This window comes from Enhydra lutris, unplaced genomic scaffold, assembly GCF_002288905.1.
Source record: "Enhydra lutris kenyoni isolate GAN:26980312 unplaced genomic scaffold, ASM228890v2 scaffoldscaffold26, whole genome shotgun sequence".
In the NCBI taxonomy this organism is placed as follows: domain Eukaryota; kingdom Metazoa; phylum Chordata; class Mammalia; order Carnivora; family Mustelidae; genus Enhydra; species Enhydra lutris.
In genome coordinates this window covers 2,508,275-2,522,319 of record NW_019154110.1, presented here as the reverse complement: position 1 = coordinate 2,522,319, position 14,045 = coordinate 2,508,275, and the positions used below count along the sequence as shown (strand labels likewise).

The 14,045-nt window shown below is 43.3% G+C and overlaps 1 protein-coding gene across 2 annotated transcripts in view; it reads left to right on the top strand.

Annotated features, from left to right (window-relative positions):
- Positions 1 to 8,779: 8,779 nt before the first annotated feature.
- Positions 8,780 to 14,045, top strand: part of LOC111151584 (VPS53, GARP complex subunit) — a 142,350-nt gene continuing 137,084 nt past the window's right edge. Inside the window, exons 1-2 of one of the 2 annotated variants that reach the window (XM_022509661.1) lie at positions 8,780 to 8,926; positions 11,138 to 11,218. In XM_022509661.1, coding sequence (XP_022365369.1) covers positions 8,843 to 8,926; positions 11,138 to 11,218 — 165 coding nt within the window. In that variant the 5' untranslated portion in view covers positions 8,780 to 8,842. The remainder of the gene's footprint in view (positions 8,927 to 11,137; positions 11,219 to 14,045) is intronic. The other variant, XM_022509660.1, reaches the window with a different exon arrangement.

The window sequence follows — 14,045 nt, the reverse complement described above, 5'->3', positions numbered from 1 at the left end:
AAAAATTTAAAAAAAAATAAAAATTTAAAAATTAAAAAAAAAAAAAATCGGTTAGTTTTAGGCCTAATAAGAAATATGCAAGACCCAAACGGAGAAGGCTACAAACCTTTACTGAAAGCTATAAAAGCCTAAACAAATGGAGAGCATGGTCCTAAAGGGAATATTCAATACCATAAACATGTCAATTTTCCTCAAATTGATCATTAAATTCAATACAATTCCAATGGAATTCCTAACACGGTTTTCATAGACTCAGAAAGCTCTTCCTAAAGCTCACAGGAATTAGAGGAAATGTGCAAGAATGGCCAAGAAATATTTGAATAAGGAACACTGGGGGGAAGGGAGGAATTTACAATATATCAAAACACCCTCAAATTATCATAATTAAAATAGTGTAGAAGAAACAAATCAATGGCATAAAAAAGAGTCCTGAACCAGACCCACCAACTTTAATATGTGGCAAACACATCATACTTGTGAAGAAAGGAAGGACTAAGAACACCACAGAAACCATTAGCCTTCCTTAGGAAAAAATAAAATTAGTTGAGTACTGTCCCTGCAGAAATGCTGTCCTCCCAGAACCTTGTGACCTTATTTGGAAATGGGGGTCTTTGCAGATTTAATTATGGTAAGGATTGAGCTGAGACTAGATTGGACTAGGGTAGGCCCTAAATTCATGAGAGTATCTTTATAAGAAACAGAAAAGGACACAGACACAGAAAAGAAGATGACGTGAAGATGGAGTAAGAGATTGGAATGACGAATCTATGAGCCAAGGGATGCCAAGGACTGGCATCTCTCTCAAGGACAGTTTCTCTCTCAGAGCACCCCCCCCCAAGGAATCAATCCTAGCAACACCTTGATTTCAGACTTTTCTAGCCTCCAGAACTGAGAAAATTAATTTCTGTTGTCAAAAGGCACTCATCCTTTGGTAATTTGTTATGGCAGTCCCAGAAAACTAATACAATGCCACACACTAAACACAAACATAAATTCCAATATATAAAAGATTTAACATAAAAAGCAACATTATAGATGTATCAGAAGGAGAGTTTAAAAAATATTTTTGGGCACGTGCGTGGTTCAGCTGGTTAAGTGACTGCCTTTGGCTCGGGTCATGATACCGAAGTACCAGGATCGAGTACCACTTCAGGCTTCCGCAGAGAGTCTGCTTCTCTCTCTGACTTTCCCCCCTCTCATGTGCGTGTGCGCTCTCTCTCTCTCTCTCTCTCTCTCTCTCTCAAATAAATAAATAAAATTTAAAAAAATATATTAAAAAAAAGAAAAATATTTTTATTTTTAGAATTCACAGGCTAGAGAAAGCCTTCCCAAACAAGGCATGAAACCCAGATGTCATATAGAAAAGGACAGATTTGTGTATGCTAAAAACAAAATTGTACATCAAAGGGCACTAGTTACAAGTTAAAGACAAGTAATAGTTTAGAAAAAATATTTGTAGTATGTAGCAAAGTCAGGGTTAATATCCAGAATAGACAAAGAAATCCTACAAGTCAAGAAGAAACACAAATGACCCAACGGAATTATTCAAATAATATAAACTGGGAATAAACAGAATACAAAAAGGCCAATAAAAGCTTTATAAGTAAATATTTAAAAAACTGATAATATCCAGTGTACATAAAGACACAAGGATACAGGCACTTTTCTCAATACTGGTAGAAGTATAAATATGTGGGATGCCTGGGTGGCTCAGTTAGTTAAGCAATGGCCTTCGGTCATGATCCCAGGGTCTTGGGATTGAGTCCTGCATCAGGCTCCCTGCTTGGTTGGAAGTCTGCTTTTCCCTCTCCCACTCCCCCTGCTTATGTTCCCTCTCTCGCTTGTCTCTCTCTCTCTGTCAAATAAATAAATAAAATCTTAAAAAAAAAAAAAAGGAAATAAAACTTTTAACTGCTTTTCCAATGTAAACCTAAAACATAGCCAGGTAAAATGTTCTTGGCTGGTGGAGAAGGGATATCAACCGTGTTATCAGTGATTGTTAAACTGGAGAATATTATGTGTGGGAGGGTTGTTCACAAGATTTTTATGTTCAGCAGGAGGAGGCATGGATTTAAAAAAGACATTAAAATTTTTTTTAACTTTAAGAAATATTCAGTGGGATCCCTCTTCCCTTAAAGTTGCATGCAAAATGTGCAAATGTATATTTTTCTGGGGGTAAGGATCTACACAGAGTTCTTCATGTCCTCCAAGGGATCCAGACTCAAGAAAGATTAAAAGATACTGGACACTCAAGGGAGTTAGATACAATGAATCAATGGTAGCTACATTATAATGATTGTACTAGTTAATGTCAATTTTACAAAACTAATGTTACTTTTGTTGTAAAGTTTAAGACTTACACAAAAGGGTTTGTCATTCTGGCCTCTATAATTATCACCTTGTTGAGTAGGTGAGGGAATTACTGAATGTGAACCCGATGTAGCCAGCGTGGAAGGGTTCTAAAAACATCTGGGAGCTAGCGTGTATGCATGACTGAATGCCTGAGCTATGATCGTGGGAACAGGGGAGCTGCTGAAGCTAGCTGGAGATTATGATCTGCTTAGCAAGAATGGGCATGCACAGAGAACCAGAGTACCAATCAAAACAAAACCGGGTATCCAGCCTATGGGAACAAGCAGAACACCTGAATTTCAATCAAGAATGAACGGTGAGGGACGCCTGGGTGGCTCAGTTGGTTAAGCAGCTGCCTTCGGCTCAGGTCATGATCCCAGCGTCCTGGGATTGAGTCCCACGTCGGGCTCCTTGCTCATCAGGGAGCCTGCTTCTTCCTCTGCCTCTGCCTGCCATTCTGTCTTCCTGTGCTTGCTCTCTCTCTCTCTCTCTGACAAATAAATAAATAAAATCTTTAAAAAAAAAAAAAAAAAAGAATGAACGGTGGTGTTCTGGATATTCAAAAAACTGAGGCTTAGTCAGCAAAAGACTATATTTTCATGAAAAGCCGTGGAAAGCCAAGAAAACATTTTTCGAATAAGATTTCTTGCAGAAATCAAACTACATTCCCCCATTACAAGTTGATGTGGGAACTTTGCCACCCATAGTGATAATAGGATCTGTGTGTGATGGGGTTTGAGGAGTCCTAGGGGGCATTTTGGAAATTTGTGGGGAGTATTTTTGGTTAAGACAACGTTGGCAAGGGCCTATACTACTGGCTTAGTAGGTAAGGATCAGATAATTCAGACATGTTGCCGGTTTTTTGTTTTTTTTTTGGGGGGGGTGGGTTTTGGCAAGAAATTTCACAAAAACTCAGGTGTTCAGGGGAAGTTCATTATGGAGGGGAAGGTTATTATGGAGAGTGAAGGTCATTATGGAAGAGAAGCTTAAATGAAGAATGATACTGTCTTGTCTTACAAAATAACATACTCTGCATGATGTCCGCTTAATGTAGTACAGCTACTTTGAAAACAGTGAAACCAGTTGCAAATACAACAGGGTATTGGGGACTCCTTTTTTTTTTTTTTTTTAAAGATTTTATTTATTTATTTGACAGAGAGATCACAAGCAGGCAGAGAGGCAGGCAGAGAGAGAGGAGGAAGCAGGCTCCCCGAGAGAGCAGAGAGCCCGATGCGGGGCTCGATCCCAGGACCCTGAGATCATGACCCGAGCCGAAGGCAGCGGCTTAACCCACTGAGCCACCCAGGCACCCCTGGGGACACCTTTTAACTGAGTCAGAAAGAAATGCTAAATTGACAGGCACATGAAATTTAGAGACCTCACTGGGTTTCATTAACAAAGGCTATTTTAAAACTACTTAATACTTTCATCTATAGACTTAGTTTTTGTTTGTTTGTTTGTTTTGTTTTTTGGCAAAATGAGAAATGTTATAAGAATTCTTTTGCGGATTACTGGTGGTGGTGGTGGTTGCTTTTTTCCATTTTATTTTGATGCTGTCCTCAGACATGCATACCGCAAACTCCCTATGGCCTATCCTCCTTTGCCAATCCAACCTTTTTCCATTGCCCATTAAAAGATAGGATCCCGGGACGCCTGGGTGGCTCAGTTGGTTGAGCAGCTGCCTTCGGCTCAGGTCATGATCCCAGCGTCCTGGGATCGAGTCCCACATCGGGCTCCTTGCTCGTCAGGGAACCTGCTTCTCCCTCTGCCTCTGCCTGCCATTCTGTCTGCCTGTGCTCGCTCTCTCTCCCTCTCTCTCTCTGACAAATAAATAAATAAAATCTTTAAAAAAAATAAGATAGGATCTCTGAGGTATGTGAATGTGTTTTAAGTATTAGAGACTAAATTTATGTATAAGTAAAATTTCAAGTGAGAAAATGTGTTTTCCGTTACCAGCTATACCCCATCCCACAGGGGCAAAAAAATTTTTTTTAAACTGAGCTCCTTTGTGACAATATCACAAGCTCTTTTTTTCTCATATCCAAACTTCTCCTATATGTAAATGTCCATATTTTATCTTAAGACCTTATAAGCTGTCTTTCCTGACTTCTTCCACTTCCCTCTTCTGCTTATCATAAATAAGTCTAGCCTATTACGTATCTTTTTTTTTTTTAAGATTATTTATTTATTTATTTGACAGAAAGAGAGATCATAAGTAGGCAGGCAGGTGGCGGGGCGGGGTGGGGGGCGCGGGGAACAGGCTCCCTGCTGAGCAGAGAGCCTGGTGCTGCAGGGCTCAGTCCCAGGACCCTGAGATCATGACCTGAGCCGAAGGCAGAGGCTTAACCCACTAAGCCGCTCAGGCACCCCTAGCCTATTACTTAATACCCCCCTTTTTGGGGCGCCTGGGTGGCTCAGTGGGTTAAAGGCTCTGCCTTCAGCTCAGGTCATGATCCCAGGGTCCTGGGACTGAACCCTGCAGCACCAGGCTCTCTGCTCAGCAGGGAGTCTGCTTCCCCTGGTCTCTCTCTGCCTGCCTCTCTGCCTACTTGTGATCTCTGTCTGTCAAATAAATAAATAAAATCTAAAAAAAAAAAAAAAACCTCCCTTTTTTTTGGAAGGGGGAGGGGCAGAGGGAGAAGGAGAATCCTAAGCAGACTCCGTGCCTAGCACAGAACCCAGATCAGGGCTTGCTCCCATAACCCTGATACCATGATCCCAGCTGAAATGAAGTGTCAACGCTTAACCGATGGAGCCACCCAGGTGCCCTATTAATGCTTTTTTTGAAAACCTAGTGTCCACCTATATTTCTGTTCTTTTATCTTCTTACCCTTTTTATTTTTAATGTGCAACTCTCCTAAACTCAAGCTTATGTTCACTACTAATATCTGCAGAGACGGAGAAAGGAAATCACTGAGTTGGGAGCTTTGGAGTAGGAAGGCAGGGGGAGTGTAATTGAGAGTTGACAATGGATGCATAAAGGGACTATCAGTGGAAATTGGGACAGCACGAATATGGACTGGAGATGGTCCATCCTCGTTTCTTGACTGGCTACAATAATGCACGCTGCTCAGAAGCAAAGAAAACAAAAATGAAAGGACTAAGGCTGATGGCAGGCATGCTAAACTTGATCAGATCACTTCTCTGCTTACAATCCTTCAAAGGTTTCCTCAACATGACCTTCAGGAGCCTCGGTCATCTGGCACCAGATATTTCTCTAGCCTCTTCTTGTACCATTCTCCCCTTAGCTTTCAAAGTCTCCCCCGCTGCAGCCAATTTCTTCCAACCTAAAGGCTTTCGCATGTACCATTCCTTTCATCTGTCACCTCCAATTCTTCCCATCCTCCACCCTTTGCTTCAGCTTAAAAATTAGTTCCTCAGAGAAGCTTTTCTGACCCCCAAATCCAATCCAGACACTCTATCAAAATAGTCTTTTGATATATGTCTTGTCTTCCATTAGACCTATCACAGTTATGTTTACTTGTATGAATACCTTTTCAGACATGGAAATAGCCCTGTGGAGGCAGGCACTGGGTTTACTTTGATGATTGCTAAATTCCCAGCACCTAGCCTAGTGCCTATCACCAGCAGGAACAGTAGGAACATTCGTTCACTCATTCAATACATTTAGTGAGTTTACTGAATGAGTAAATGAATGTTTGGATGAGTTAGCTACAGGACTTTAGACAAGGTTTTTTTGTTTTGTTTGTTTGGCCAAACATTTTATACAGTATTGTGTAGTTGCTTAACACACACTTAAATGGTCTTATGGGGGAGAGGAAAGGGGAGGTTCTTGTAGATTCCCAAGGAAATGCTTAGGCAAGTTTTTTATTGTGATTACATCTCCATTTTCTCATCTGCTAAATGGGTCAATGATACTAATTTCTAACCTCAGGATTGCCATGTGGATTAAGAGACAATGACTGCCTAGCATGGTGCCTGACATTATAGTAGGGGCTAGGAAATGTTACTTATTTTCATTGTTAAAAATAAGCTCTATGAGCAGGGCGCCTGAGTGGCTCAGTAATTAAGTGTCTGCCTAAGCATCTGCCTTCAGCTCAGGTCATGATCCCAGGATGCTGGGATCAAGCCCCACGTCAGGCTCCCTGCTCAGCAAGAAGCCTATTTCTCCCTCTCCCTCTGCCTGTCCCCCACCCCCCGTCAAATAAATAAATTTTAAAAAATTTAAAACAAACAAACAAACAAACTCTGTGAGCAACCAGAACTCTCATACAGCACTGGTAGGAATGCAAAAATGACACAGCCACTTCGGAAAAAGAGTTTACCAGTTTCTTACAGAGTTTAACACAGATTTTCCATACAATCCAGCAATTCCACTTCTAGGTATTTACCCAAATAAAATGGAAACTTTGGTTGATACAAAACCTGCGCACGAATGTTTATTCAGCTTTATTCATCATTGCCAAAAACTGGAAACAACCCAAATGTCCTTCAAACAAGGAATGGATAAATAAATCGTGGTATAGCTACACAGAATACCACCCAGCAAGAAGGAATGAACTACTGATAGATGCACAAAATGGATGACACGTAACAGCTTCATGCTAGGTGAAAGAAGCCAGACTCAAAAGGCCACATGTTATATGATTCCATTTATATGACATTCTAGAAAAGCCAAACTGTTGGGACAGAAATCAGGTCTGTGGTTGCCAGGCAATGGGGTGGAGCATGAGGGAATTTGGAGGAATGACAGAACTGTCCTAGGACTTGACTGGGATGGTAGTGACATGTCTAGATGCACTTATCAAAACTCCTGGCATTATAAACCCAAGGTGAATTTTACTATATGTAAATTATGCCCTCATATAAAAGATACAGACCCAAAACAGGTGGATAAAATTACATTTTCCTTTTCAAAAAAGTGTTAAAGAAGTATGACAGTTTATTTGTAGACATTTTGGGAAAATGTACAAAGAGTGTACATGCCATCACCCACAGAACAGTACTATTTCTTTGTTATCATTTTTATACGTGCAAACTACACATGAACTGGGACCACACTGTACATTTTTGCTTTCTCAAATGTACATTTTTTTTAAAAGATTTTATTTGACAGAGAGAGAGAGAGAGAGATCGCAAGTAGGCAGAGAGGCAGGCAGAGAGAGAGTGGGGAACAGGCTCCCCGCTGAGCAGGGAGCCTGATGTGGGGCTTGATCCCAGGACCCTGAGACCATGCCCTGAGCAGAACGCAGAGGCTTAACGCACTGAGCCACCCAGGGGCCCCTCAAATGTACATTTTACTTTTTGGCATATATTAAGCACATTTTTCCCTGTAAGTAACTTTCAAAACCATGATTTCACGAGTCAAAACTATTTATTCTATTGTACAGCCCAGTTACATTTTTAAGCCTCCCCTTATGGTTAGAAATCGCTTTCATGTTTTTACTACAAACGACTTCGATAAAACTAAAAAAAGAAACGCTGAGTGGGGCCAGGGACTCTTCCATTTTGCAATTTCACAATGTTTAACTGGTAAAACAACTCTTCCTTGGCTGCCATCGCCTCATTGTTTTAAGTGTCTGGAGGAAAAGTGGTTCCACAGGGTGATCTGGCCTCTCCTTCCTTTGAGGTGCACAAGAGCTAGATACCCTAATATTACCTGTATTACTAGCTTAAATTTGCATAGTGCTTTTTATCTTTGAGGGGTAAGCAGGGCAGCCGAAGTGATCTGCTCATGAACCCACAGCTTATCAGTCTTGGAATGGGACTTAGGCTCTAGATACTGAGTCTCAGAAAGTAAACATTTCCCCCGCGGCGGAGCACTGTCTAATCTAGCTCTTCACGCCCACCATACCCCCTCGCCCCCCATGGAGAAGCTGCAGACACCCCCAGAAAACCCTGACTAGAGTCTTGGCACATGGAGAACTTAACTGTCAAGTGGACGCTATCCCTCCGAAAACTGTCCTTGGCAACATCGCCACTTACCAGCTGGGTCATTTCTCCCCCCGGTGGCAGGGGGACACCTACTGCCACTGATCAAGAGGGCCCTGGGAGCTGTAGGATCGCCGGCTTCGCGGCCTGTGAGGGTTGCTATCGGTAGGTCGCGACGCTGTTGGGGCTTACCCTCACTGGGGGGTCCTGCCAGGGCAGCCAGGCCCTCCTCAACACCGGGGCCTTCAGTGGGGGGCGCGCCCTCGGCGAGGTGAAGCGGGACCCCATCATGTTAAGGAGAGCTGAAGGCAGGCAGGGACCGCCGGACCACAAGGCTGCCCCTGGAAACTCTCGGAACGTGAGGGGAATGCCTCCTCCGGGCGACCAGAGGTCAGTCCTCCGCTATCCCACAGTGCCCCGGATCCCGGAAGTGCCCGGCTTTACGGAAGTGCCCGGCTTTCCGGAAGTGCCCGGCTGGCTGACAGGAGGTTTTCCTGAACGCTGCAAGGAGAGGGCTGTGGTTCTGGGGCTTGGGTGACGGCTGGAGGAGCGACTCCGGGTTGAGGTGGGCGTCAGGAGAGAGCTGGACAGCGGGATTATGGAGGAGGAGGAGCTGGAGTTCGTGGAGGAGCTGGAAGCCGTGCTGCAGCTCACGCCTGACGTGCAGCTCGCCATCGAGCAGGTGAGCGTTCCGCCCCCTGAGCGGAGGAGAGTCGAGGACCGGGAAGTCTGGGGGTGGGACCCGGGGTGGGACGTGGAGGAAGCGGTCTTGGGACGGAGAAGTGGGAGCTAGGCGATGAAGGGAAGGGAAAGGTTTGGGGAAAATGGTGGTGGGAAGGGGTTTCTGAATCGAAGGGAGGGAGAGAGCCCTTTGTAGGCCTTGATTGTCTTTGGAGGGTAAGGCGCCCTCGTTTGTTTGAGCAGAGAAACCGTGACCCTTGAAAGCATGAACCTGGAAAAAAGGAGCTCACAGACACCAACCTCAGATTTGGGGGGGTTATTTACCAGGCTGGTGTGCCGCTGCTCCCGAGTCTCAGTCTAACCTTTTGTGAGGGACTCGCAATTGAGGGGAGGAGCAACTTTTTTTTTTTTTTAAAGATTTTATTTATTTATTTGACAGAGAGATCACAAGTAGGGAGAGAGGCAGGCAGAGAGAGAGGAGGAAGCAGGCTCCCTGCCGAGCAGAGAGCCCGATGCGGGGCTCGATCCCAGGACTCTGAGATCATGACCTGAGCCGAAGGCAGCGGCTACCCACTGAGCCACCCAGGCGCCCCGAGGAGCAACTTTAATACCTGAAGCGGATCACTGAGTAGAGGGGACACAGTTGGAAAAGGACCCCTTTACTGTACTTAAATGGTTGAGAATTCCTGCTGTTGATTAATTTGGATTGGATTGAAGGATATTGCCCGGAGGCCTTCTTCCCTTCAAGGACTTTTTGGTTGATTAAATTCTCTTTTCAAGTTTATTGAGTCTTTAAGAGTAAGGATATTAGAGATAGTCATTTAGACCCTTGTGCAGAGTTTTGCTCCTGATTAAAGGGAGAGGATTTCCTTTAGAGGTAGTGGTGTAGGGGATAAGATTTAAGTAAAGGAAGTTTATGCCACATTTAGGGACCACTGGGAAGTTTTCTGAAGTACAGCATTGCTATTATCATTACTAATAGCTAATATTTATTGAGCATTAACACTTACTCTAGGTCTGTCACTGTACTAATTTATTTGTATTGTGCCATTTATAGATTTTTGGATATGTGTTTTTCTAGCAGTGGTTGGATTAGCCATACAAAGCACATTTGGCACATCCTGAGGATGCCGGACCTCTGGGCAAAGGTTTAGTTGTTCAAGCCACAGCTCCCCACCCACCTCCACTGGACAGAAAAATACATGCATTTCATTTTCTCTTTGGATCTAGTGGGTTCTAGTAGAAGAAACAAACAATTCAGTCAGTTACCGTTTGGCAAGAATTTTAGAAGAGCACATTTCTGCTCTTTCTTAATAAGACTGAATTCTGGCATAAGTTTATCTAATAAGAGACATCAGAAAAGAATTGGTTTTCAGAATGAGTATCTTGAACTGGTGAAATTTGGTATTCAGGCGCTCACACGGCTGCTTTCTTTCTTTCTTTTTTTTTTTTTTTAAGATTTTTATTTATTTATTTGTCAGAGAGAGAGAGAGAGAGAGCGCAAGGAGGGGGAGCAGCAGGCAGAGGGAGATGCAGGGCTCCATCCCAGGACGCTGGGATCATGACCTGAGCCAAAGGCAGGCGCTTACCCAACTGAGTCACCCAGGCGCCCCTCAACTGTTTGTTGTATGTTCTTCAAGTTGTAGCTTTTGAAGGGAATTATTTTTCAGAAGGCAGTATTCTTTCTTCTGTTAAAGGGATGGACAGTTCCCAAAGGCAAGCTCCATTTTCCTGACCCTGTGTGACCCTAAAAATTGCTTTGATTCATAGGGAATTCTAATGCTGAGCCTTCCCAGAGACATAGTGCGTAAGTCTTTTCTCAAGGCTTCCTTAGTACAACCATGTCATCAGCTGATTTAATCTGATAGTGGACAATGCCCATTTATTTTTCCTTGTCCATGGGATTTTGTTGATATCTGTGGAACTTGCCATAGTCCCACATTCTGTTAGTGGCACCAAGATGTTAAAATTACAGATGTTGGTGAAAATTGAAGATTTACTTTAACAGATAATTTTACTGAGCAATTGTTGTGCGTTAGGCCTTATAAGATGAAAAAAGATATTTTTGTTGTTGTTGTTGGTTTTTTGTTTTTTTGTTTTTTTTTTTTTTTTTTGCCTTCAAAGAATTTACCATCTAGTAGGAAGGAAAGAAGTAACACATGAAACAAGACAGAAAAAGGACAGTTATTTTAAATCCCCTGTCTTTTTGTAGGTATTTCCAAGCCAGGATCCTCTAGATCGAGCAGATTTCAATGCCGTGGAGTATATCAATACCCTGTTCCCAACAGAACAAGTAAGTGTAGAGTTTCCTTCATGCCAGTGGTTTCTGTCTCATCGTTAGTGCTATGACTGGTGTGTTACACTACATAATCTAAGGAGACTTGATCAACAAGTGAGAGGTGAATTCAGATCAAACCCCACTGTAACGGACTGAGGGTGGGAGGTATCTTAATACAAAATACTGTTGTGTGAGAGTGGAATTCTTTGTCTTATGAGCATATTATTAGAAATTATACCTTTAGCTTGTAAGCCCCCCACATTCATAGTATACCGGGAAGTAGAAAGGATTTTTTTGAAACTAATGGGGAAGAGTGGGATGAAGAGGGCAGGATAACCCAGGAGTTATAATGCTACTTTCACTCCTATTCCGAGATGTAAATTTTCAGACTTTACTTTTTACTTTGTTGTGTTGGGTGACTTGCCTATGACTTGCCAGATGGGTTTTTCTTACAAAATTGGTTTATGGGTATGTTGGTGAGAAGTAGATCAGAATTAGAAACAGCAAAGTTGGGGGGCACCTCGGGAGCTCAGTTGGTTAAGCCTCCAACTGTTGATCTTAGGGTCCTTTTTTTTTTTTTTTTTTAAATTTTATTTATTTATTTGTCAGAGAGCACAAGCAGAGTGGCAGGCAGAGGCAGAGAGAGAAGCAGGCTCCCCGCTGAGCAAAGAGCCCCATGAGGGACTGGATCCCAGAACCCTGGCATCATGGCTGAGCCTAAGGCAGCCACTTAACCGACTAAGCTACCCAGGTGTCCCTGATCATAGGGTCCTGAGTTCAAGCCCCACTTTGGGCTTGTGGAGCCTGCTTTTAAAAAAAAAAAAAAGTAGAGTTGGGAGACCAGCTAGAGTTCTTGGTTTTTCATTTATGAATTCAGCAAATGTTTGGTGGTTCAATGGGCACTTGTCAGGTACTATTGGTCAACTTGTGCTAGGTGCTGGGGACACAAAAATGAATGACGCCTAATCCATGCTCCCTTGAAGTGTACGTGATCAAGGTTCGGGGGAGACATTGGTGAATACTGGAGGAGAGTTATGCAATGGTTTAGTGAGGAACAGGGAAACAGTTCTTCAGAAGATCAAAACCTCAGAGAGGAGGGAGCCCTTCCACCAAATCTTAAAGGAGTCATTCTTTCACTTAAGAGACATTTTTTAAGTGTCTACTAAGCGCCAGGCGCTGTTTAGAAACTGGGGAGAAATGGTAAATGTGATAGGCAAGTTTCTGGTCTCATGGAGTGTAGTGTAAGGAAAAAAATAAACAGATCAACAAATAACATATATAAGAAAACCATCGTTGATGCTGTGATAAAAGCAGGCGCAGTGATAGAACATGACCGTCTGGGGAGGGGCTCCTTGAGATGGGTGGTCGGGGAAGGTCTCTGTGAGGTACTTAACCTATAAACTGACACTTGATACTTATAAAGTGGCCAGGTTTGTGGCAGTCTGGCAGAACACATCGAGGCAGAGTAAACCACCAGGCAAATCTTCCAGGATGACAGGGAAAGAAGGTCCTTCTAAGCACAGGGCAGACTCAGAGATGAGAAACACAGAGCATGCACAGGGAGCATGGCCTCCTAAAGGGGGGCTAAAGGGGTTGGCAGAGCCAGGGACCTGAAGGGACTTTGTTCTCTGGCCTTGCAGACTCTGCAGTCTTTTGGATACCACACGCCTCATGGTAGAATTCATTCCACACAACTAATTTTCAATGGACTAAATTTTAAGCTTGTATACCCTCGAAATCTTATGCACATATCCTAGTACCAGTCTTAAATAAATGAGGTTTTAGTAGTGTTTGTCATATAAATAATAAAAACAGAGGTTTTAATGTTTTTCTCTTCACACTCTAATAAGCATTATTGCAAACCCCTTGGGGATGTGCACACCCTGCACCAGAGACTGTGACTAGGCAGGGGTGTTCATTCAGGGACTCTCATCGGGGTCATTACTGGATCAGAGTCACATTTTCAAAATCCCACCTGGCCACAGTGGGGAGGATGAACTGTGGGAAGGCAGACCTGGAAGGCAGGGAGACCAGTTAGCAGACTGCTGTGATGGATCACTTAAGAGGGACCAGGAGAATCTGAGTGAACACGGGGATGGAGAGAGCAAGACTGGAAAGCTGTTTGGGAGTCAAAAGTCAGAGTTTGGTGGTTGAAAGGACTTAGAACCTAAAATTTCCTCAAATCAAAAAACACCTCTTCTGTCTCACTCTCTAGGAAATTGGGGGCTGGAGGGTGAACAGGATAGATGTGGTCCTACCAACATAGGGCTTCCAGTCTACCTTGATGGGTACTAGTTACACCATTGGCAGATTAACAGTAAGTTATTATGACTCTGCAATGACTTGTTTGTATAGCTATTATTACTTGTTGCTTGCTCTCAGAAGAGTCCTAAGTTCTGCGACCACTATAATAATAATTAACATTTATCGAGCGTACCAGACACCATTCTAAACATTTAATAGTGATGTATTCACCGCCTTGTTAACATGCTTGGTTTTTTTGTTTTGGGTTTTTTTTTTTTTTAGGTTTTATTTATTTCTTTGAGAGAGAGAGAAAGAGAGATCACGAGCAGAGGGAAGGGTAGAGGGAGAAGCAGACGCCCCGCTGAGCAGGGAGCCCAATTCGGGATTTGATCCCAGGACCCCGGGGTCATGACCCGAGCTGAAGGCAGACACTTAACGATTGAGCCACCCAGGTACCCCCAACATGCTTGTTTTGGGATGAGAACCAGGAAGACCAAAGGGAGAAAGAATGCTCAGCTTAAATGTGGTAGCGTTGCTATGAAAGAAGCATGTAGTGTGCTGTGAAAACAGAGCACGCACTTACTAAGTCTGAGGGATC